This window comes from Nematostella vectensis, chromosome 11, assembly GCF_932526225.1.
Source record: "Nematostella vectensis chromosome 11, jaNemVect1.1, whole genome shotgun sequence".
Classification (NCBI taxonomy): domain Eukaryota; kingdom Metazoa; phylum Cnidaria; class Anthozoa; order Actiniaria; family Edwardsiidae; genus Nematostella; species Nematostella vectensis.
This window is the reverse complement of record NC_064044.1, coordinates 15,586,758-15,611,748: the sequence shown is the minus strand read 5'-3', so window position 1 is coordinate 15,611,748 and position 24,991 is coordinate 15,586,758. Positions and strand designations below refer to the sequence as shown.

Sequence of the window (24,991 nt, the reverse complement as noted above, 5' to 3'; positions counted from 1 at the left end):
GACTTTTTCTATATTTATTTGTTATCCCCCTTTACAATAACATTCTTTTTATGCATTCATTGTATATTCTAATTGTGTTAATTTGAGAGCCACAAGTACATTATCTGTAGGATATTATGTGTAACCCTCATTAAAAATTGTCTCAATTCTCAATCAATCAGTCAATCAATCACGTGGGAGACACTAAGGACGGCAGCTCAGGAGACTATAACAGTCCCTGAACTGAAATGATTTTGTTCCGGTCCTCGGACTTGAAATAATTCCATACTCACAAACAAGTTGAACAAGCGCTCCACTTTACCATCTGGCCACTCGTCTTTATTAAGTTGCTGGAGATGTACTTCATATTACGAGTACAATTTCAGTAATATGCACCCCCCTCCCCCCACACACACAAAAAAACTTGTCTCTGCGAGCGTCCTTTGGGGTTCGCCAGGAAACAGTTCTGGGTCTCCGAGCATCGTTTCGAGGGTATGCTTCCCAGAAAGAAATTGGGAAATCCACTTGTCAGTTCCCCGGAATTTCCATCCTACGGCTTAAACATAGAGTTTGCTATTTCCTCCACGGGTAGGATGGGGTATTGTATCTTATAAATACCAGATTCCGTCATGGAATGGCGGGAACAGTGTTATTACGTCACAGATTGTTGAGACATTTGACGCTGACTGATAGAGCTCGCGGTCTCGGTAAAACCGCATTTTTTCAAAGCGTTAACAAGATTCTGTTTGCTCGCACCAGGCCCCGCGTTCCATTGCCGCATCACATGATAGAGCTGTTCGCGTGACCTGTTCGGGTAACGCAACGAAGCAGCTTGGATGACGTCATCACAGATGCCCAGCTGGACAGCTAATGGCTTCCAGTCTCTCTCGCCTATGAGCCCGCTGACTGTGACCAGCAGTTCTTCGCTAATTGGTGAACGATTGGATGAGGCACTGAAAAAAATATAATTCGGAGTACACTACCCTGTCATTATTTCCTTTTCACATTTTTAAGATTTCAGTTCTTTTCCTTGGCTTAGTATGTTAATGGTCTAATAAAATATGTAGGTCATTCGAAGGTCCCTTTTTTATTATTTTTTTATTTCCATTTTTATTATTATTTTAACGCTTAAGAATAAAGCCAGAAAGTTATTTTTTGTCACTGAGGGCTTATTTTTATTGAAAGATTTTATTTTCTCATCACTCTTTCGCGTAGCAGCCGTTTTGGTGTTTATTTTGACTTGAATTTTCAAAGTAGATACGTAAGCGCTGAATACGTTTACGAATACGCTTTGTTGTTGTTGTTGTTTTACTGCTAAAAGCTGAAGCGCGCGCGAGTTTGACACATTAAAAGTCACGTGATTTCTTATTGCAAGTCGCCGCCTATCGCCTTAAGCAGTCGCCTATTGTCTGAAGCAGTCGCCTATTGTATTGAGCAGTCGCCAATTGTATTGAGCAGTCGCCAATTGTGTTAAGCAGTCGCCTATTGTTTTAAGCAGTCGCCTATTGTCTTAAGCAGTCGCCTATTGTCTCAAGCAGTCGCCTATTGTCTTAAGCAGTCGCCTATTGTTTTAAGCAGTCGCCTATTGTTTTAAGCAGTCGCCTATTGTTTTAAGCAGTCGCCTATTGTTTCAAGCAGTCGCCTATTGTGTTAAGCATACCTTTGTTGTTGGGGTTCGGGTGGTGCACGCCTGTCATTACCATAACTAGTAGGAATTATGTTTACTTCGGTGAGCTGATGGATCTCGCTAGGGAGCAACCGCCTAACTGCCTGGGTCCACTGATCTTCATCAATAAAACCTGGCGAGAAAATCAATGTATACTCAACCTAATTCTTACAAGTAAATCATGAATATTCATGTTGTTTCAGGGGCGGCGGGCACGCTTAGCACACCCTCCCCACTTTTCTGTTCGGACGTGTGTTTCTTTTTTATAAAAGCGGGGTTCATGTTTGTCTCTATTTTTATCCCTGCACTACATCAAACCCAGGTACCCCTCTCTACCAACCCTTCAAAATCTCAATTCCTCGAGCCTTGTATTTGCTAGAGGGCAAAGCTAAGCCCTTGTCACGCCTTGTATTTACTACAAGGCAAAGCTAAGCCCCTGTCATGCCTTGTAATTGCTAGAGGGCAAAGCTAAGCCCTTGTCACGCCCTGTATTTGCTCGAAGGCAAAGCTAAGCCCTTGTCATGCCTTGTATTTGCTAGAGGGCAAAGCTTAGCCCTTGTCATGCCTTGTATTTGCTAGAAGGCAAAGCTAAGCCCCTGTCATGCCTTGTATTTGCTAGAGGGCAAAGCTAAGCCCTTGTCACGCCTTGTATTTGCTAGAAGGCAAAGCTAAGCCCCTGTCATGCCATGTATTTGCTAGAGGGCAAAGCTAAGCCCTTGTCACGCCTTGTATTTGCTCGAAGGCAAAGCTAAGCCCCTGTCATGCCTTGTATTTGCTAGAGGGCAAAGCTAAGCCCCTGTCATGCCTTGTATTTGCTAGAAGGCAAAGCTAAGCCCCTGTCATGCCTTGTATTTGCTAGAGGGCAAAGCTAAGCCTCTGTCATGCCTTGTATTTGCTAGAGGGCAAAGCTAAGCCCTGTCATGCCTTGTATTTGCTAGAGGGCAAAGCTAAGCCCCTGTCATGCCTTGTATTTGCTAGAAGGCAAAGCTTAGCCCTTGTCACGCCTTGTATTTGCTAGAGGGCAAAGCTAAGCCCCTGTCATGCCTTGTATTTGCTCGAAGGCAAAGCTAAGCCCCTGTCATGCCTTGTATTTGCTAGAAGGCAAAGCTAAGCCCCTGTCATGCCTTGTATTTGCTAGAGGGCAAAGCTAAGCCCCTGTCATGCCTTGTATTTGCTAGAAGGCAAAGCTAAGCCCCTGTCATGCCTTGGCTTTGCTCGAAGGCAAAGCTAAGCCCCTGTCATGCCTTGTATTTGCTAGAAGGCAAAGCTAACCCCTGTCATGCCTTGTATTTGCTCGAAGGCAAAGCTAAGCCCTTGTCATGCCTTGTATTTGCTCGAAGGCAGAGCTAAGCCCCTGTCATGCCTTGTATTTGCTAGAAGGCAAAGCTAACCCCTGTCATGCTTGTATTTGCTAGAGGGCAAAGCTAAGCCCTTGTCATGCCTTGTATTTGCTCGAAGGCAAAGCTAAGCCCCTGTCATGCCTTGTATTTGCTAGAAGGCAAAGCTAAGCCCCTGTCATGCCTTGTATTTGCTAGAGGGCAAAGTTAAGCCCCTGTCATGCCTTGGCTTTGCTAGAGGGCAAAGCTAATGCTATTTTTAGAAAGTCAAATTTCGTCAAATTTTACATTTGTTTCTTTTTATGAATGAATATGCGCATGTGAAACCACATTTCACAATAGGCTGGATAGTCAGGACTAAATAAATGGGTTGTATTTGATGGATAATTCGCATTTACAAGATAATTAAATACTATTGTAAATGATCTAACCTTGTTGAATATTGTCCAGATGTGACATTAACAGCTCTGCTTGTCTCTTGGCTGTTTCCTGACAAAAACAAATTACAATTTTGCTTGTATTATGTGATAGTTAGATAAACAGAATTGAGTATTTACTTTTCAGATACAACAAATATCTCATTTTAATATCCTACGAATTCATGGGTCACGCCTTGTTATCTGTAGTGTATTAGCATTAAGATATTTATAGGATTAACACTAGTGATGATGTAATTGATTATGTATGTAATGATTGCGTGACAAGTGATTGTTATGCCATATAAGGTCAAAGGTGTATACTATATAATTATCTGAATTAAAGAATAAAGTTAGTCTACAGTACGAATCGAAGTGAGCAGTTGTCTTGTTATATGCTGAGCTAGAGATATTCCAAAGTATCTAACATTACAAACTTGTGCAAATGGCATCAACTTATTTCATCTATACCCCATGTCAGATGTGTCTTCACTTTGCACCCTTATTCAGATTTTTCCCTATAAGGTGGCATGCCTATTTAGGGGGGGGGGGTGCTTATTCATATTTTTCATCTTAGGTAAGGCAATAAATGAATGACAATACAATTCCTGATACTATCAACATTACCTCATCTAAATCACTGTCCAGTGTCTTTACTATCTGTAGCAAGGTGCTTGCGTCAAGAGACTGCTCTCCATTCAGTAACTTAAATATTCCTAGAAAACAAAGAAACCAAGTTATACAAGACAGACTGATGTAAATTCAAACTAAATACAACTCACATAAAGATTGCAGAGGAAAATATTCTCTAGTGGGCCAGTAGGGGGCCGGAAGGGCTGGAGGAGGGGTTGATAAAGGTTAAAGCATGCCAATCACGCGGCCATTTTATTCTCCTGCTCAATGCAGTCAAACAAGGCACCTTTTCCATTGACTGATTCAAGGTGAGATATTTAAAATCAAACCAGACTACATTCGTAGATTGATATTTTGAAGTTTCCTTGCAGAGAAACCGTTGAATTTTTAGTGATAACCAATAACAAAGGAGTGGTTAATCGACATTCTTGAAGGATAAGTCATTCTTTGAATGTAAAGCCATTTCGTTTTTCTTCCATACATTTTTTTTGTAATTTTTCCGATGAGAAATTGTTCCCTTTACCTTTAAAGCGTCTTGATCAGCCCAATTATGTTATTGTTTCATCCATATTGAAAGAGATACATATTATTTGGAAAAACCCGAAGGTAAACAAAGATGAAAAACAGATGGAAATCAATACTTTCACACACATTACAGCAGCCAGAGACTCCATGTCTTTCTGTAACTCTTTTAATAATATCTGTGCACAATACTGAATCACAGCACATCATCTTTTGGCGATAAACAGTGAACACTTCACACTAGTGCCCAGTTTCAATGGCTACACCTTGGAACAGGGTAACTTTTTCCAGGAGCATGTGCTTGGACTGGCCACTTGTAACACGGGCTCAAAATAACACACCATTGTTGTTCATAATTCACTATTGTCCGGGAATCACTGAAGCATTTCTGTATATATTCCAAATCTTGCTCTCAAAATAATTTTCATGCTTAAATAGCTTCATTTCTTAATTAATTTTACACTGATTGCAACCAAATTTACTGGTAAATGTCGAGAGCTGCAAATAAACTACATGATAATGTTTTTAACACATATATGACCATTTAAACAATCAAATTGCTTAAATTTATAATATGGCCATTTCAAAGAACATTTGATATTTCCTCTAAAATCTGCTAAATATCCAATTTTGTTATATATGCTTTTAAAGGGGTGTTTGAAGGATGTATACAGTAAACATATCAGTGTTTATGTTACAAGGGAAGAAACTGTAATTGTAATTTCACAAGTTTGTGACTAATTCACTGAAGTTAACCTCCGCGAATCTAAGCTTGATTTCAACAGTTTTAAAATCTTAAAATCGTGATTGAATCTTGCTTATCAGCCCTAGACATGGGATGTGATGCACACGCTCAGACAAAAAATCACCCTGTGGTCACACTTGGAATGCCTAGTAGTTTTCGATATTCAACTACTGAGTTTGTATTTTCTTTGTTTGTTTGGCAAAGAAATGGTGACAATTTTCCGAAAGAGTACATGGACAATTGATCATAGGTATTTGAATGTAGGTATTTCATTGGTGTTTTTTTTAAACTAATGTGCTATTAATTATGTTTCTCTTTTTTTCTAAAATTATGTGAAAAACCCACCGACTGGGAAATTATTCCTTTTTTTCATCGGCACATCTCCTCTCAGTGTATGTATGCCTCTCTATACTATACTAACTTATACTAAGTTATAAAATACTGTAGGGGGAGGGGTAGGGGGTATAATATACATACCTCTGAGCTTGGTGTCCAAGTCAGCTGTCTGCCACCATCTGATGACACCATAAAATGCTTGGAATGTCACTCTACCATCATCATCCCTAGGCAATGTCTTCCATACCTATAAAAACAACACACATATTAGGGAAAGTGCTTTACAAACAATTAGGGATAGTGCTATCAAACAATACACATATTAGGGATAGTGCTATCAAACAATACACATTTTAGGGATAGTGCTATCAAACAATACACATATAAGGTATAGTGCTATCAAACAATACACATTTTAGGGACAGTGCTATCAAACAATACACATTTTAGGGATAGTGCTAAACAATACACATATCAGGCATAGTGCTATCAAACAATACACATATTAGGGATAGTGCTATAAAACAATACCCATATTAGGGACAGTGCTATAAAACAATACACATATTAGGGATAGTGCTATCAAACAATACACATATTAGGGATAGTGATATCCAGCAATACACATATTAGGGATAGTGCTATCAAACAATACACATATTAGGGATAGTGCTATCCAACAATACACATATTAGGGATAGTGCTATCAAACAATACACATATTAGGGATAGTGCTATTAAACAATACACATATTAGGGATAGTGCTATTAAACAATACACATATTAGGGATACTGCTATCAAACAATACACATTTAGGGACAGTGTTTGGAGCCTCTCACACTGTTGTTACTGTATCTTTGGTAACAGTCTTATAGGTGGAAATTGTTATCCTTTGCATTGTAGACTTACAAGATCTTATTAAATCTTAAAAAAATTATTTGAATTGGACTTGGAAATCTGAATAAAGGTATATCTATTGGTGACTTGAGTTGTGTTTGCTGGTCTCTTTTCCTTGTGTAGTATCTATCTATGCTAGGGGGAATTAGGGGTCCTTGAATCCACTAATCAGCTCATTTTTTTTTAGAAAATCAGCTGATATGCACAAAGTTTTGCTTCAATCAGAAACGCATGAAAGGAAAAAACAATTGATAATAAAAAACAATATATGTGATTTTTTACTGTCTAGTCAGCAAAATCTGCTGTCATAATTATCAGAATCTCATATCCGAAGATAAATTTTCCTAGTGATCTAGAACGTTTTAAGATTCCAACAATCTGCTCTATTTTTTCCTTTAAATCTGTAATCCACGTGCATGGCAGGATGGGCTGATCTAAAAACGTATTTACCCCCCTGCCATGCTAGATTTGACAATGTTTAAGAACCTAAGCTATTATTTGGCTGTAAAGTAGTTCCTATACTTTGGTCGGATGCCTTCTTTCAAGGCTAGTGACAGTATCTCTTTGTTTGATGCCTGAGTATCTTGATCTCATTGATTTTTTTTAGTTTGCATTTAATGCAAAAAACTAACATGTTTAATGTGATTTTTTAGCTAAACATTAACTCTTATCATTATCACATGATTACCTGTTTTAAAAAGGGGTCGTCTCCTGGTGGGGGGTTGTCATTTACACCTGTGTTCTGTCCACCATCAACTGAAGTTAGTTCCTGATATCTCACCCACAAACACTCAACTTCACACACTGCTGCTATAGGCACAATAAAAGTGGGTGAAAGTAGGTTTGGCAATCACTCATTTGTGATTGGGGCAGGGCAGTAGCAGGGGTGGGGCAGGGCCGTAGCAGGGGTGGGGCACTGGGGGCACGTGACCCCCGCAATATTTTCAAAAATTATAATAAAATGGTGCGGCTGTGAGGCCTGCTACGGCTATGTGGGTATCAGTTCATTTGACTAAAGAAAGCTGTTGATATTTGCAATTTACTTTTGAGATAGAGCAGAGATAATTGTTTGTCTCAACCTAAAGTAACTAATTTGAAAAATCAAATGATTATGTTAGATTATGCACAGTAATTAAACAATATAGAAGTCAAAACTATTTTTGGTAAACTGCACACTTGTGGATCGCGCTTGGTTATATGGACAGCACGCTCATCTGTGTATCAACATGTTTGATATTTATTACTTATATTATTTTGATTGTTTGTAAATCGAGCAAAATTGTTTTGTTTTTCGAATATGTTCAATAAAAAAATCAATCAATCAATTTTAAGTTTTCAATTATAGAAATAGAAAGGCCAAGTTAAGCCTCGATCAAACTGAGATGAGGGTTGATGAGTCTCTCATGACTCCTCCGTTTGATCGAGGCTTTACACTTGGAAACCACACAAAACACTTACTTACATCCAAAACATGTCAGCATGTACAAGCCATAATATTTGTATGACTAATATACACTATTTGTTATAGTAAAATAATCTAGAATTGTCTCTTAGCGTATTTATAAAAAATATGTGGCGGTCAGGAACACGCGCTCACTTACTTGAGTAACTTTCGGGATTAGAGAGATCCGCCGTCTCGAGCACTGCATCTAAAACTTGCTCAAAATCCAACGACTCTAATCTATTCCCTTCCTGGGAACCAGGAGCTACATTATTACGATCTCTTTCAGCTATCGATCGCCTCTTTCGGCCGAATAGCGACTTGAACATACCACAACAACCGTTAGTTTAGTGTGTGCGGTTGTTTCGAATTTACTTATTGTCCGCCATATTAGAAAACCACAGGGAACCTGCGAGTAGTAGGATTTTGGCGCAGCTGGCGCAACTTTTTGATCTCCCCAAATTTCATTCCAAAAGTGGCGCAAAAGTCTCCGCACACCTCCGCCAAGCCTCGCGACCTGCGCATGCGCGAGTTTGCCAGAGATCTCTTGCACGACCAAGCCCACCTGTCAATCACTTTGTCACGTGACGACCACGCCCACCTGTCGATCATTTTGTCAAAAACCTGTCAATCATTTTGTCACGTGACGACCACGCCCACCTGTCAATCATTTTGTCAAAAACCTGTCAATCACTTTGTCACGTGATAGCCACGCCCACCTGTCGATCATTTTGTCAAAAACCTGTCGATCATTTTGTCACGTGTCGCACCTAGGGGGAGCTCGGGGAGGCTATTCTGGTCTAAAGACGTATGGGGTCCTAGATAAAATGACATTAAAGACGGAGGTTAAGATTAGAGATGGTGCGGCTACCGCCGGCGGTTGTTCGGTGCCGGAGGTGAATGTGAGTAACACTGCGGATGCGGGGCCTGAACACTGCTGTTGTAACGCTGATTACTATGAAGACTCAGAATACGGAAGCTTCGACCCCGTTGGGTTTGTGGCCGGAGCGGCGACAATTGTCCTTGGTGTTCTAGCAATGTTAGTCTCCATGCCACGGTATGGCGAAAAAAGATGGGTAAGATACTAGTCCACGAATGAGGTGTGGAGACTTTAGACCGCACCGCCCTCACGCGGACCCCTTCGGAAGTCTTAGCGACCACACACAACACGCCTAGAGGCAGCTCGAGAGGCTAGCATCTTGACTTCACATCTAAAAAGCCTTTGAAAAGTGGCTTAAAGACGTGAACAGTTCAATAAAATGGGGGAACAAACGGTTGAACGTACGGCCGAAGACCGGTCACCACCACCATATAATATCCCCGACGGGCCGGTACCCAGGATTAACGTCCCCACCCTCATGCCGGAGTTTGCACTGTTTGACCGAGCCCTCACCAAATACGAGACTAGTAGAGCCTCCTTGGGAGACGAGGATAGTAGTAACACCCTTTGCAATCATGACGACCTGGTCACAGAAGACGGGGTCACTAGTTGCTTAGAGTGCGGGGAACAGATGCAGCGCGTGATCGCGCACGAAAGAGAATGGGGTTTTTACGGACATTCCGACGGCAAACGGTCTTCGAATCCAAGTCGGGTCCAGGTACGTAGGTCTGAGGATAGAAACATTGACAAGGATGTGGAGAACATGGGTTTTAGTGGGGTAATTGTAGCCAAAGCTAACGAGATATACACTCAGGTGACGAAAGGCCAGATTTTTCGCGGCGACCCACGGAAGGCGATCGTCTTTGCGTGTATTTACTACGCCTACAAGATGTCCGGTAAGTGTCAGACACCGAAAACCTTAATGGAGACTTTTGGATTGAGCAGGAAGAGTTGTCTTAAGGGTCTAAAAATCTTTAGTGTTAACATGCCTAAAGATTACTTACTACACGGAACGTCTCCCACCGTCGTGGATCACATTCACGATGTGATGGATAGATTCTCGGCGTCCCCCACACAGAAGGGAGAGGTGGTCCAGCTCTACTACAGATCTAAGAACCGCTCGTCTGAGTTGAATCGCGCTCGCCCACAATCCTTTGCGGTCGCTTTAACCTATTACTGGGTACGGCTAAAGGGGGTCGATATTACGCTTAAAAAATTCTCCGAAAGAACGGGCGTCTCCGAGTTGACCATCAGTAGGAAAGCGAGAGAAGTGGCCACAGTCCTGGGTACGCCTGGTGTGGTATGATGTTTCCTGATTTCCAGAGAAATCAGGATTTCCAGAAAACTGTCAGTTCGGAGTAGATGTGAATTAACACGTCTAAAAAAATTCGAAAAAAGTGGTTTAAAGACGTGGATGTAATAACAAAATGGATATGCAAAGTGCTGGAAGTCTTACAAATCTCACCGTGGAGGATCAAGCCGCCACCTTAGCGAGGTGGGGAGCCGCAGACTTTGACGCCGTTATGGAGCGCGCGGCGTGGGAGGGGTGCGTCGAGACCGTGAGGTTGTGTAAGAGTTGGGGTGCGACGGATTTCGAAAAGCCGATGGTCAGGGCCGCAATGAACGGCCACACCGAGATCGTTAAGATGTGTTGTGAGTCGGGCGCCTGTGACTTCGTGTATCCAGCGTCCATGGCCGCGAAAGGCGGGCACGTAGAGGTTTTGAAGGTGATGGGCGAGTATTGTGCCGACGGAGGAGAGGCCATGACCGAGGCCATGGGTGCTGCGGCGGCGGAAGGTCAGGTGGGGGTTGTTGAGTTGTTGATAGATCTAGGTGCCGATGTCGATGTCGGTTGGGCCACCGCTGAGGCGGCGTACAATGGGCACGTTGAGGTTCTAAAGCTGCTGAGAGAAAACTTCAGCGAGTTTGACCCGGACTATGCTATAACACCGGCCACCGAATCTGGCAACCTCGAGATTGTGAGGTTGTGCTTGGAGTGGGGCGCGACCGATCTCATTGTACATATGAACTACGCGCGGTTTTTGGGTCTACACGAAATTGTCGCGGTGCTACGTGCGGCGTGGAGGTGGGGTCTCGTGCATGAGGAGCTCCCGGAGAAGCTACACAAGGTGAGATTCCGTAGAAAGCTGGAGGACGAACTAATGCCAGTAGCTTGGCACCCAGACAGGTTTTGGGATTGGTGCATGGATGAGCAAGAGAAGGAAATGTTGGAAGAGTGTTTCGCCAGGTAGACGTCGGCCGGCTAGGAGGGTGAGTATCGAGGCGTAAAAAAATGAAAAGTGATTTAAGGACATGACCGGTTTGATAGAAATGGAGAACCAAACGGTGAAAGACTCGAAAGTATCCCCCGTAAAGCGAACAACGGATTATAAGTGTCTTCATGGCAGAGTGAAATATTATTGCAAAGATTGTCACGGATCGCAAATCTGCCCTCACAACCGGAGAAAAACGCGGTGCAGAGAATGTAACGGCGGTAGCATTTGTGAGCACAGACGAGCAAGATATGTCTGTAAAGACTGCAAGGGGAAAGGGATGTGTGGACACGGCAAACAGAGACCCTTTTGTAAGTTATGCGGAGGGTCTCAAATATGCGAACACGATAGACAAAAGCACCATTGCAGAACGTGTAACGGAAATTAGCATTGACCCACTCAGTTTTGTAACGCGTCTCACGTTACAAAACACATACATTCCTAATCGCCCTAACAACTAGCGATTCTGAAAATAGGTTTTGTATTTACATTGGGAGTTCGCGGTCGCCAGGGTGGTCTGGTATGCAGTCTATTGTTTGGCACGTGAACAGGTATTGTCTTCTTGCGGTACGTCACATCCGTCCACATGCACCCCGCATGTTACCGGAATAGATACCAAGCTAAACCAGCCGTAAAGGCTGTGATCGTGGCAAGGTTAGTTTCGTGCTGTGTGTTCGTGGGTTTAATCACGTCCGGCTTTGGGTTAGTTTTCGCCTCCGGTTCCGGTTTGTGAGCCGTGACTGACTCGGTATGAGGTAGCACAATCTTTGAATGACCCATATTATGTTTTGGGATCGTTTTTATCTCGTTATTTATCGGATTCAGCCCCAGTTTCATATCAGTGGTGGCTTTTTGTAACTTGTTATTATAGCCAGCGATCGAAGTGTTGTTATTTATCACAAGATACGATGGACTTAACCAACAGCCGAGGGCGAAAGCCAGGTCTAGTTTTTGTCTCGCCTGTTGTAAAGCAAACTGATACCGTTGTATACTTTTCGATATACTGTTTTCCACCACCGCGCTTTCAAAGAGTTTCGTGAAGACCTGTTTCGTTTCCTGAGCTGAACCGCTATCACCGACGATTGACGACCGGGTCTGAACTTGCGCGCCTAGAATACAGTAAACAAAGGCTTCGATGCTCTGGTTTATCCTAGACAACCCAGCTTTGGTTAACCCCATTGATTTTTCCGGAAAGAACCACTCATACTGAAACCCAGTTCTAAGGTCTTTCAGGTACTCGATCTCAAAGTGATTCATGTGTTCGTGGTCGCTTTTGGCAGCGTCCCATTCGTCGTGTAATTGATCAATGGTGCCATAAGGCTTATACTTGTCGTTAGAAGATGACAAGCCGTGATAATCATAATTATAAACGTTCCCTAACCCATGATTTATCGGTCCAAGGAACCGAAAATCACCGCCAGTTCGGAACTCTGTCCTTAATTTTTGGTAAGCTGCTTCGCTGTAGAAGTTTTTATTCCAACTAAAAAGCTTATCTTTCGGGAGAGGACATTGTAGCTCATTTAATATTCGTCTGATAGTGAAAATGATGTGAAATCTGTAGAATGACCCCACTTGAGAGTCGTCAATCATGTCACGCGTCACACCACATCCAGCAGTCGCGCAAAACATAGCAAAATTTAAGGCTTGACTCCAATAACTGAGGTTCGGGGCGTCGAGCCACCTACTAGCCTCCTTTGCTGTTCTGAATACTAGCAAGCTGTCGGTGAATATGTCCCTAAAAACAAAGTGTGTCTTCAGCTTTGGTGTTATAAAAACATCGAAAGAGACGTAATTATTTCTCGTAGGGTTTTCGTCCCACGGCAATATCTTGTACTCTGCACGCGCGTCTAGTCTGTATTGTTTTGGGAACCCAAACAGTTGCTGGATCGTTTCCTTGTATGCTTGTGTGTCGTCGGCGACTAGAAAATCCTGGATATTCTCGGGTTTCCAGCTATTACCAGGGAAGTGATATAACGTTTTGACTAGATTCCCATTCTTGTCGAATGGATCGTATTCGTCCCCATTGAAAACGAATTGCACATTGCCGTGCCCGTCGGCAGAGAACCTGAAGCGTGAGTAGTAGGGGTACCTTTTCACAAATTCTGTAAACTTCATCTTATATGACATATAAGATGTTTTTAAATCAGTCCTTTACGCATCTCAATTCATAGATCCATCCGACGGGAGTTCTCTCGTACAGAAATTTCACCGAGCGGGTCGACTCGCCAGGTCTTTCAAAATCTCTTCTCTTACTGTTTCCCTCAGCTTGGTAATGTTTACGTTTTTTTCGTCCTCTCTTACCGACTTTTGACGGATCTGGAGCTTTAGAGCCTCAAACTTGTCCACCTCGTTCAAGATTAAAGAGAACTCTTCGTCTGATATTTTGTTGTCTTTTAAAGCTTTAGAGACCAGGTCGCGTATGCTATTTACTTTTGCCTTTGCCATCGCCGCTGTTTGGTCGTGCTTGGAGACTTTTTGCGACAGCCGTTTAGAAACCGCCGCACAGCCTACAGACGTAAGACCGAAAACACCGGCCAAAGCACCCAACGGAACTCCGACGACGATACCAAAACCCGACAGAGAAGTCCCCAAACCACTAGACCCAAGAATGACGGATAAGAGTCCTAAGACCACACTTAACTTTGAAAACACGCTCTGCCCTCGTTTATACTTTTTCCTCACGTTCTCGTAATGTTTAACTTCTTGCTCCAAACTTCCCAAAACATCGTGGGTCTTTTGGAGTCTGAAGTTATCACCCGAGGGGCTGACCCCTCGGGGTACGTTCGGGTAGATTGAGTTGTACTCTTCCATAGCTTTATTATGGGGAGAGTTTATTCTTTAAGTGATTTCTAAAATTAGACGTATCGGGTAGAGACCGCGCTCTATTATGTTTCCGTCACCACCCTTTATACTAAGACGGAGACTACTCACGTAACCGACTGATGTGGTGCTAACCCGTACCGGATCGCTTGGATTGAGGTATATCTTTCCTTCATCAAGCTCTACACTTGCTAGGATTTGTGAGGGCGCCCCTTGTTGGAGGGAGTCAGACGCGTTCACAAGATCGCAGTGGATAAAAATAGCCTCGTGACCTATCATCTTTATCTCGTGGCGAGTGTTTGCTTCCAGCTCCCTGGTCTTGAGTCCTAACAGGCAGGCGAGCGGCTCATTCAACGCGACGTTCCGGTGAACTTCGAGTGACGAGTCTCTAATAGAGACTGACTTTTCACCAAGACGCATACCCCCATCTATTTGACGTTTTAGCGTCTCGATCGTATACTGCCCCGCGGGGATCCTAAGGATAATGTTCTCACCGTCGGAGACCGTTCCCTCGCTTGAGAGACTGTTACAACGATTATGAAACGCACATCCTCGCAGCGCGATAAACCGCGGCTTTTCAATAGGTTGTTCTAAATAGACAGTAAAGTCACCAACGTTTCCTTCAATGTAGAGTAATACCATTTGTTATGATTTCCGTCTCCTTTTAAATCGTTCTACGAAATACAGGACGACGGCGACGATGAGAAGCCATGCGTTTTTAGCTAAAAAGCCTACGACTTCACCCGCCGTTCTAAAGATGAAACTGGCTATCGCACCAACCATTCCTGGGAGTATTTCTCCTAGTTTCTTGCCTATTGTTTTAAGACCGTCTCCAACGCCTTTTGCAACACTTGTCAAACCCGTCTTCAGGTTAGAGACAATAACACCGATAACAACGCCCACAGCGGTAACGACAGCAGCGACTGTAAATCCGTATTTCTTAAAAATCGCTTTGACACGATCTTTCAACGACATTCTCTCTTCAAGATTTTCTCTCTCCAATTGATTCTCTTCCAAAGTCTCATCTATGACAGAATTTCTTTCGCTGAGCTCTTCATTTTTACGATCTATAGCTCTTAGTCTTTCTTGGTTAGTTGTTTCACTTCGTTCCTCATTATTTTTTCTCATTTGCTCGGTGTTTCTCTCTTCTTCTTCTCTGAGTGTATTACCTGTAGCGTCTAGTTCATCGAGTTGAATCTGAATTTGCTTGTACTTTCCGGATCTGATTTTGTCGTCAACACTCTTCCGCACCGTTCTATCCTCATTATACAACCTTTCTGGTCTAGTCCAACCACCTTTTCTCGCAGAATAGAAGGAAATGAATTGTTTTCCTCTCTCATCCGTTGAAATCTGAACTAAATTTTCATCAAGATCTGGATATTTCGATAACAAAAGGTCTACCCTAAGTGTGTCCGTTGAAGGAGAACCTCCCATATTCTGTAACTCCATGTACTCGGGGACAGCCCTCCCGGGGTTTCGTGTTTTCCATAAGTCGGTCAACCTCCTACTCACATAGCTTGCACCTCTACCAAATCTGTTTGAAATCCTTTCATTCCATGATTCTCTTCCCTCACCATCGTTTGGAATAAGAGAGTCATAATCTTCGTCTACAGTAGTATTCAAATCTTCTCTACCTTCTTCTGTTGTGGGATCAAAATCTGTATCCATTTCTTATCTTGTTTGAAGATAAGAAATCTTTAAGTCGTGCCGGCTCATATCCACCTACTCGCTACATAGCCAAGGGCTAACATTCCACCTCCAACATATGCCATCTCTCCCATCTTTTGGTTGCTACTTGGTCTGTAGTAATCTGAGAGCTCAGGCTCTTTCAAATCAAAATCTGGATGTGTTTGAGCGTATAGTTTGAAGGCCTCATCCGTCTCTTTATCGTTCTCATCCGCACGAACTTTATCGTTGTATTGTTCAGTCAACCAATCCTGGTATTCCTGTCTTTTTTTCTGCCAATCACCCATTGCTTGTTGATACTTTTCAAGCGCTTTATCGTGTCTTATTTTTTCTTTATCAACATGAGTAGCGTCAGAAGATAAGTATCTCGCTAGGTAACTCCCTCCGACAAACGCCGTCGCATTAAGAATAGCCCCACCAATCATAAATGCTATACTCGCCATTTATTAATCAGTCTGCGAGATCTTTAGACCGCCTACAGCGCTTTCGGCAAAATCTTTTGTGTTTCCAGATAATCTTTCAGATACATACTGCCGGACAGGACAGCAACCCATTTAGCGTAGTTTGTAACACTCGACGAAGGGTCGCTGATGAATGACTCTTTCATAGCCTTTTTAGCGACATAACCCACACCGGCGGCTAACCCGATGATGACCGCTGAATCGGTAAACGTCTTCACAAGCTTGTTTTCAGTTGACATGATTTTATTTATTACAGATTCAGATAATCTTTAAATCACAACATTCCTATTTTAGGCGTCGCGTTCGGGAGGCTAGCCCCTCGAGCGGCAGGTCTCTCGAAAGTTTCGGTCTTGGGCGTCTTTTTGTAAAAACGCATATACATATCCAATGCGGTAAACCCTATTCCAACTAGAGACAGTACAGTTGTAAACGATAGCTCTGGAATCCAGGCGCCTGAGAGGCTGGCCTCTCGAGCTCCCTCTGGGTGGGGTGTCTCTGCTCGTGTAGCGTCTTCCGAACTCGCCTCCGCCTCGCGTTCCATTTCCCTAGCAAGTGCTTCTCTACACCTCCTATTATATTCGGCAACTCTCTTACCGGACGCAACCTTTTTAGGGTCTTTCTCTCTAGCAGCACTCTTATTCTTGGGGGGAGGGTCCTTTGTAATCTGTTCAACCTCTTGATTTTCGTCAGACATGATTCTTTACTCACTGAATAAAGAATCTTTAAATCACATCATGCTTAAGAGCTTGCTCAGGTGTGCTCAAGAGCTTGCTCAGTTGTGCTTAAGAGCTTGCTCAGGTGTGCTCAAGAGCTTGCTCAGGTGTGCTCAAGAGCTTGCTCAGGTGTGCTTGAAACTTCCTGAAGTTTGTTGGAAGTCTCCTGCGAAGAAGGTGTTAGTTTAACATGCTTAGCGACCCGAAAGAGACCGCTAGCAAGTGCTACCATCCTTCCTCCCTTCAATACCAAGAGACCTGCAAAGTTTGACAATTCGCGTTTAACCAACTCGTCGTTCTGTAAGTCTTTGCTAAGCGCTTCGGTGTCATCTACAGGAACCACGTAGGAAATGACTTGAGACACCACTTGAAGTGCTGATTCTACTAATCCATCAGTAACTTGCTTGCCTAAGACAGTCTGGTAGCGAACAAAGTATTTCTCGACGTCTTTCGCCGAGAGCTTCTTGATATCACCAAGACTCATACCGACACCAAGAAATTCCTTCGTAGTCCCAAGAGATGCGAGAATAGCCAGCGATTCTCGTTTGACTTCAACATCATCTTCGGGAGGCTCGCCCTTCGAGCTAGCCCCTCGGGCTCCCTCAGACTCGGGTTTCTCTTCCATGTAATCCTCGACGCTTGCCATCTTATTTTGTAAGTAGACCAAGATGTTTTTAAACCACTTCGAGGGGCTGGCCCTAGAGCTCACCGCGTGGCAGGAATCTCCAAATAATTTTGGAATGGATGCCGTAGACAGAAACAGAGTCTGGAATACTTTTCAGTTTTCAGCAGTTCTACGAACTTTTTACGAGTCTCGACGTCTAAATCACCTCCATAATCTTCAAACAGTGTTTTGGTGCCAATTTGAGATGGATTATGGAATGTGACCACACAGGCGACGTTATCACGGAAGGGCTTTGCTATGGATGTTAATTGTTGCGTCAATACCCACACTGATAATCCTTCGTGTCTCCCTGAGAACGCTAGATTGATAAACTTGTTCGAGCGTTGCTTTAGATCTTTCGATACAGCACAGTCATCCAAAACGAGTAACGTATTTGTACCAGAAAATAGCACCGCACAATCTGTTAGTAACTCGTTAATCTCATCGGTGTTACTAGCATCCGGCGATAATACCAAGAAACGTTTATCTCCGTGAGCAAATCTACGATAGGACTTGTTTTTCGCATAAGTCGGACAAATCAACACAATGTATTCAAACACATGCCGGAACGGCCCTCGGAGCTGTTCCGTGAGGTACTTTGTCTTCCCACAATTAGTAGGTCCTGTGATAATACAATGAAAAGGAACTTTTTCCCGTAATTCTTCCATTCTTTTTGTATTATCACACAAGTCCTTTTTAATACATGATTGCTCTCAAATTCGAGTTCATAACCTCCATCAACGCGTCGGCTACTACAAACATGTAGCAGGTGATGTTTCCCGTTCCTCCAACTTTCCGTTTCATTTCTAGTTTTACTCCGTCCCGCGTGTTGTTCAAGACCAGACCTCCTCCGTGAATGCTGTTATCTGGATGTGCCCTCAAGTCGACCCACAGAGCAAACTTGTTATTAGCGTAAAAATCCTTTTGCTTAACACCCTCTCTACCGAAACGTTTCTTTACCGACTCCCAGAGGTCCGGCGGTGTCATCCCCTTGGAGTAGAGACGGTTTGGCATGCCATCCACATTAATGTTGATCGATGTGATACTTGGATTGACAAACTTTTCGGAATCCCTTGCTCCTCCTGTGTAGCTCTCTGTGAACAGACACAATATCCCTGTCATTGACCTCCTCGGCAGATTAATGTGCTCGTTTATGACACCATCATTAGGTTTGGAAATGGTGAACGTTTTGTGGAGAATGACGTTCTCGTAAAAGAATCCTCTACCAACCTGATAAGCCGACAACGCCTCACGAGCCAAGTATTCACTTGAGATGCAAGCATATTCCAACTCGAGGTTTGTGATTGTGTACGTTGGAGTCTTGACCGTGTCAGCATAAACAACGACGTCGGAAACTGGGGCTAGAGTAATTTCAAAGATTAGCGGATGAGGTAACGCCTTTGGATAAAAGACCCCATGCTCGCCGAGAATAGGATGGTCGAGTGGAATGCAGTACTTGGTGTTGTGAACTGCTGCAAGAGCTACTTCCTTAGCATCTGATGTCGCTTTGTCACCTGCATTTGTCCTGAGCTTCCTCATGTTTTCAGAGGAGATACCTTGTTTTATTCTATCCTCACGATCTTCAGCTTGTAAGTATAAGTCGTGATAGGTTTGGAAGAGATCGTATCTTTGAGTATCCTGTAGTGTTTCTCCACCGAAGAGAATCTTGAGCCTTGACACTAGGTTTCGACCAACGTTGTTGACGAGAGTATTATTCGCGTGTCCTGTGACGTTTAAGTCAAATAGTAAGGATACACTACCTGGAACAATCACTACATTTTCAGCAAGTTTTGGAATATTTATATAGAGGGTTTCTCCAGGACTTGCCGATGAGGGATTGAATGTAATCCGATTCAGCGACGATTCCGCTTTCAGGCCGAAGGGTTCCCGTGGGATCCTGTTTGGGTTAATTTTTTCTGATATCGCTTGTGCCATCTTTTATTTTAAGAAAAGAGAGATAATCTTTAAATGAGTAACGAAAGCAGGTTATCAAAAATATACTATTCCACCGATGGATACTGGAAAGGGTATTCAGCTATTTATAAGTTAGCTAGTGTCGCTAAAGTCAGTGAAGCCGAGGCTAAGAGGTGGCTTGAAAAACAGGCGTTGTGGCAGATCTATCTCCCAGCTCCAAAGTATGTCCCCAGACCGCATTGGACTGTGAATAAACCTAATCAGATTCACCAAGCCGATCTGTTGTTTATGCCCCACGATAACGTAGGCAGAAAAACCTACCGTTACGCGTTGGTCGTGATTGATATTGCCTCGAGATATAAAGATGCAGAAGCACTGACTACCAAGGATTCGAGTGGAATTGCTAAAGGGTTTGAAAAGATATACTCCAGAAAACTTAAATGGCCTCATACGGTGATTGTCGATCCGGGGACAGAATTTAGGGGAGAGGTAACGAAGATTATGAAAAAGAAGGGGGTTACCATCCAGCGAAGTGAAGCTGGGAACCATCGCGCACAGGCTTTTGTCGAACGCGCCAATAGAACACTGGCGGAGAGGTTGTTTTCTCATCAGTATGCTCAAGAAATGATTAGCGATGATCGGTCCAGAGTTTGGGTGAAACGATTGCCAGATGTTTTGAAGACTCTGAATAGTCAACCCATAAGAATTACTGGCAAAGAGCCTGTAAAATCTATTGGTTTGAAAGAGGTTGATATTGATCCTCCAACGTATAAGCGGCCTGTTGGACTTGACGAAGTTAGACTACCACCAGGGGTTAGAGTTAGATATCTATTAGCTCCTGGAGAAGAGGAAGGAGGTGAACGCAGACGAGCCACAGACCCTATTTGGAGTTTAAAAGTGTTTGATCTATCACGCAGTGTTGTTTCAGTTGGACAGCCTGTGTTGTACTACCTCTCCGAAGGCGCTCCAAGGAGGTCGTTCGTTAGGGAAGAACTTCAAGTCGTCCCTGAAGATACTGAGCCACCACCTAATAGCGTTCTGAAATGACCGTGAGCGAAGGTGTGAATACCATCATCACAGATGATTCGCTTGTCATCCTCATGAGATAGAGCGACCTTGTTCACCGTTTCAGTGTAAACATCATGCTTATGACTTCTGATGACATTCATAAGTCTCATCTGAGGTTTCTTACCAAATAAGCAATCCTTGTAGTCATCGAAACCGATGCTCTTCTTGACGACTGCTCTCTTAACGCCCTTGCATTTCTTTTCTTCTTTACCTTCATCCATCTTGTACGAGTAAAGTTTGGCCCTCAGTCCTACAAATTCTGTAATTTGCTGGCCCCCAGCCTCATCTTTAAACATTCCGATGACTTTCTTGTTCACACCCACCTCAATACCAGATGGGTGACCCTTCGGAAAGTTGCTGGTGTCGAACATGGACCTCACATCCCCGCTGATGTCCTCGTAAAAGTCTTTCGTCTCGATCTCATACATCAGGCTGTCAGTATCAGTGAATAAGAGCTTTGCATCCTCACCGTACTTAGGCTTGACGAAGTTGTAGTGGAAATCGTACATGAGCGTCTTACTCAGGTCCAGAATGGACATGCCCAAGTAGACAGGCTTGTTGAAGATCAGCTTTGTCTTCTTCATGTGGATGGCGGCTAGATTCTCGCAAAAGATGGTGCGATGTTGATAGTTCGGCTTTGATATGAGCTTCTTGGCCTGCTTCTCGTCCGTCACCAACCGAATGTCCACCCTGTTCCTAATGTTCTCCATAGTCTTACCAAAGACGGAGTTGTTCATTAACTTGAAAAAATCTTTCTCAAAATCGTTTGTCGCCTTGGCTCTCAGATCGGTGTTCAAGTCAATGTAGGGCTCCAGCCAAGCAGACTCCTCAAAAGTGACACCCCTGTGAATCTTGGTGACTTTTAGCCCAAAACTCACATAAAGTCTCAGAGTCTCATGGTGGATAACGTACTTTGTCTTGTCGTTAAGGTTGGGGACCAACTTGTCCACATTGCCTAGCCCGATAGATTCCGGGGCTAGTGGGTAATCGTTGTGTAAGTCATGTAGGTGGTGAGGGTACTCCAAGTCAACCTCCAGAATGCATGGGCGGTCTCTCCAACCTGACAGCTCTTGGTCACCCATCCACCTGAAACCGTGAGTCGGTAAAGGGTTGCTCATCGCCCAGCCATACAAATTGTTAGCATCAAGGTAGGTGATATATTTTGTGGGTAGGTCAGGGTCATACTCCTTCATGTAAGGGTTATTTGCCTCCCCATGTCTGTTGCTTATCATGGAGACACCCCCACGGATGCCCTTCTCAATCATGAGCAACATGTCATAGTCCGTTAGAAGCTCTAGCCTCACCTTGGTAGTCTTCAACGCCGCATCCCAAGCCAACCCTGGCGCTGTGTAGTACCAAGCGGGGTCCAGACCGTAATTCTTGAGACAAACGTCCCTAAAGTTCTCGAAAACGTCAGCTAAAAGCAACACATCCGACTCTAGATACAGATTGTGGTAATCCCTCATGGTCTCCATCCCAAAGACCTCCCACACTCTCCGCGCGTGTAGGTGATCCTCCTCCGATATGTCGGTGTCATTGAGTTTGGAGTGGAACGCCTCTCTCTGTGGGAGCTGTGTTGCGTCGAGCTTGCTAAAGCCGTCGAACCAGTCGTAAGGGAAAACACCCTTCCTCAACAACAACTGGAGCTCCTCCCCCTCATAGTACTCCGCTAGGTTTTTGAAGCACTCCCTTGACATGTTACCTACTAGACTGTCGAGACTGGCCGACATAAACCTGAAACTGTCGATAAATCTGATATCACGTTTAACATCAATCTTGTTGCCCTTCTTGTCCGTGAAACTGTCGACTACAATCTGTTTTGTGAAAGAAATATACTTTTCCTCGTTATTAGGTATACAGTTTATTTTACCTTCCGATGTACCAAGGTTCTTGATAAATAGATGACTATCGTAGCCAGACAGATTGTGAAAGATAACAGGAAAGAACTTGGGAATTTTGTGATCTAAGTTGCATGCGTTGTGAGCAGCGCCTCTGTACTTCCCTGTAAGGTGGCAATGGTCCAAAACCTTGTCTTCCCCTAATTCACCCTCACAGATGTGGCAGTGAGTGGCGTCGTTATAGGCGATTTTGTCCTTCGGAGTCATCTTCACCTTCTTAGGGAACCTGAACTTATCGTAAATTTTCTTAATGTCTGACTCCAAAGACTCTACGAAAAGCTGTGGGATATCTTCGTCTGGAGATTCAGCTGTGTATCGTACAAGCTCGGGTGGGGATATATCTCCGTCGAAACACTTGATGAGATAGCAGAAACCAGACGGTTTGTGTTTCTGGTATTGCTTAGTGAAGCTTTTACTCCCATCTGGGGAGCAAGTGTCTATATTCTCTGTGAAGCTCTCAAAGTCGGCATAGACAACAAAGGGGACACGCATTTTTCTGTTGTAGTTTTTGAATTTAATGTGGGGTAGATTTCCATCCTTATCTATCTTAGGCATCTCTATTCCAACCGCTTCATGATTGCCGCAGCATTCAGAATGTTTTTCTAATGATTGTTTGCACCGAAACGAGTTCAGACATCTACAGCATAAAAAACGAGTATGATGAAACTCATCAATTTGAGTAGATACTAATCTCATCATATTCTTTATCCAGCAGTAATGATTCGTCTCATCATCCGAGATGAGAAGTAAGTTGATTGCATTATCTGGATCCTTCTCACTGATTCTCAATGGATATATTTTGGTCTCGTATCCAAACACATTAACCGTATACTGGTTCTGTTTCTCGAACTTGTCAATCTGTTTTAGTGAGACGGGGAACTCTATCCCTGACCAGTCGAATTTCTCAGAGTTCTCTATCATTTGTTTACTGAACCTTTGAGGATCTTTCTCCCTAGGATACACAGCAGAGGTTACTGCCCACTTGAAACATTCGTGATCATTCTCGTTCTTAACATTGATGATCGCCTTCTTAGACGCTAGTTTCGGCGGCAGCGGAATATAGGAAGACCCAGAAAGCGGTTCAAAGGGATCTATGTTGATGTCAAAGTATTCCACTTGGTCAAACTGCCATCCGGAGCCTTGCTTCTGGAACAGCTCAACTAATCCGAGTAAATAATTTGTCATCGTATCGAACAAATCAGAGAGATCAGTCGACTCTGTCACAATCTCGGGCTTTTCTGTATGAAAATATCCCAGTTCTTCTTCGATCTGAGCTGTAGCCGGATCCTCTTTTATAAACCCGCAAGTAAAGATAAACTTCACTTTGATAGGCTTCTCTTGTCGACTGATGAGTTCAAGGACTTTCGGTTTGATTCTGGCGATGAATGTCTTGGGGTCGTAACCTCTCTGCCCGGCTATTCCGTGGGTTTTAAGATACCCCTTCAACGCCGTCTGTTGTTCCTTGGGTGTGAAGCGATCTTCCACCTCCTCGTGTAGACGCTTAATCCTCTCCTTCAGACGTTCGACCCGTTTATCTGCAGCCTCTTTGACGGTCTTTTTGATGGGCTCAGGGACATAAGATAGTATCCAATCCGCAAACTTGTCTAACTCGCTCTTGATCAAGTTGGCCGCCCTGTTTGCAAAATGCTTGAGTGATTGGACGCGGGAACTCCGTGGGGGTTGGGAGGGTTTTAGAATAGGGACATTAATCTCAGGTATCGGGCCGTCGAGAATACTCTCCGACGTGTTGGACGGGGTAATGCGGGGTGGTCGTGGCAGCCCTTTGACAAGTTTGGGTAAAGGAACCCGTCGGGGTGGTGGTGGTGGTGACGTGCTGGTCAGCGCCCCGACGAGCTCGTCTCTCCGCATCCAGTAATATCTTGGGATACCCCGCTCCTTGGCGAGGGCTTTCAGATCTTTCACCTTCAGGTTCTCCATTTCTATCAAACCAGTCATGTCTTTAAACCACTTTTCAAAAGCTTTTTTTAGATGTGAAGCTGAGAGGCTAGCCCCCTCGAGCTCCCCCTAGGTGCGACACGTGACAAAGTGATTGACAGGTGGGCTTGGCTATCACGTGACAAAGTGATTGACAGGTTCTTGACAAAGTGATTGACAGGTTTTTAAAGTGATTGACAGGTGGGCGTGGCTATCACGTGACAAAGTGATTGACAGGTGGGCGTGGCTATCACGTGACAAAGTGATTGACAGGTGGGCGTGGCTATCACGTGACAAAGTGATTGACAGGTTTTTGACAAAATGATTGACAGGTGGGCGTGGTCGTCACGTGACAAAATGATTGACAGGTTTTTGACAAAATGATCGACAGGTGGGCGTGGTCGTCACGTGACAAAGTGATTGACAGGTGGGCTTGGTCGTGCAAGAGATCTCTGGCAAACTCGCGCATGCGCAGGTCGCGAGGCTTGGCGGAGGTGTGCGGAGACTTTTGCGCCACTTTTGGAATGAAATTTGGGGAGATCAAAAAGTTGCGCCAGCTGCGCCAAAATCCTACTACTCTGCGTAAAATATCGTTCTTATGGTTTTGCGCTCCCTGTGATTGAGTATTAGAGTGGAGGGCAAAGAGTTAGAAACCACAAGCACCGTGCGTTATACCTGTCAACCTCCGAAAATCCCAAGGCTTGA

The 24,991-nt window shown here is 43.8% G+C and overlaps 2 protein-coding genes across 5 annotated transcripts; one reads left to right on the top strand and one right to left on the bottom strand.

Annotated features, from left to right (window-relative positions):
- Positions 1–24,991, bottom strand: LOC116607750. 4 transcript variants are annotated; one of them, XM_048734192.1, is made up of 8 exons: positions 24,870–24,991; positions 8,135–8,388; positions 7,222–7,340; positions 5,776–5,881; positions 4,026–4,114; positions 3,414–3,471; positions 1,640–1,778; positions 1–932 (listed from the first exon to the last, which is right to left on the bottom strand). In XM_048734192.1, exons 2-8 carry the CDS (start codon positions 8,301–8,303, stop codon positions 632–634), a joined length of 981 nt encoding a protein of 326 aa, XP_048590149.1. In that variant the 5' UTR covers positions 8,304–8,388; positions 24,870–24,991; the 3' UTR covers positions 1–631. The 4 variants fall into 4 exon arrangements, with proteins under 4 accessions (XP_048590149.1, XP_048590148.1, XP_048590150.1 ...); XM_048734191.1 differs by having other exon boundaries at positions 7,222–7,343; positions 24,870–24,990; XM_048734193.1 differs by lacking the exon at positions 24,870–24,991 and having other exon boundaries at positions 7,222–7,275; positions 8,135–8,321.
- On the top strand, positions 9,234–10,160 carry LOC125573535 (transcription initiation factor IIB-like). Its single transcript, XM_048734017.1, has one exon. It carries the CDS (start codon positions 9,234–9,236, stop codon positions 10,158–10,160), a length of 927 nt encoding a protein of 308 aa, XP_048589974.1.

What these genes read in the sequence shown, in the direction of transcription:
- LOC116607750 (XM_048734191.1), bottom strand. Translation starts at nt 8,303, where the DNA reads ATGTTCAAGTCGCTATTCGGCCGAAAGAGGCGATCGATAGCTGAAAGA. An exon ending in TAATCCCGAAAGTTACTCAA is followed by an intron (nt 7,344 to 8,134) that starts GTAAGTGAGCGC and finishes TTGTGCCTATAG; the next exon opens with CAGCAGTGTGTGAAGTTGAG. An exon ending in TCTGGACAATATTCAACAAG is followed by an intron (nt 1,779 to 3,413) that starts GTTAGATCATTT and finishes TTTTCTCGCCAG; the next exon opens with GTTTTATTGATGAAGATCAG.
- LOC125573535 (XM_048734017.1), top strand. Translation starts at nt 9,234, where the DNA reads ATGGGGGAACAAACGGTTGAACGTACGGCCGAAGACCGGTCACCACCA.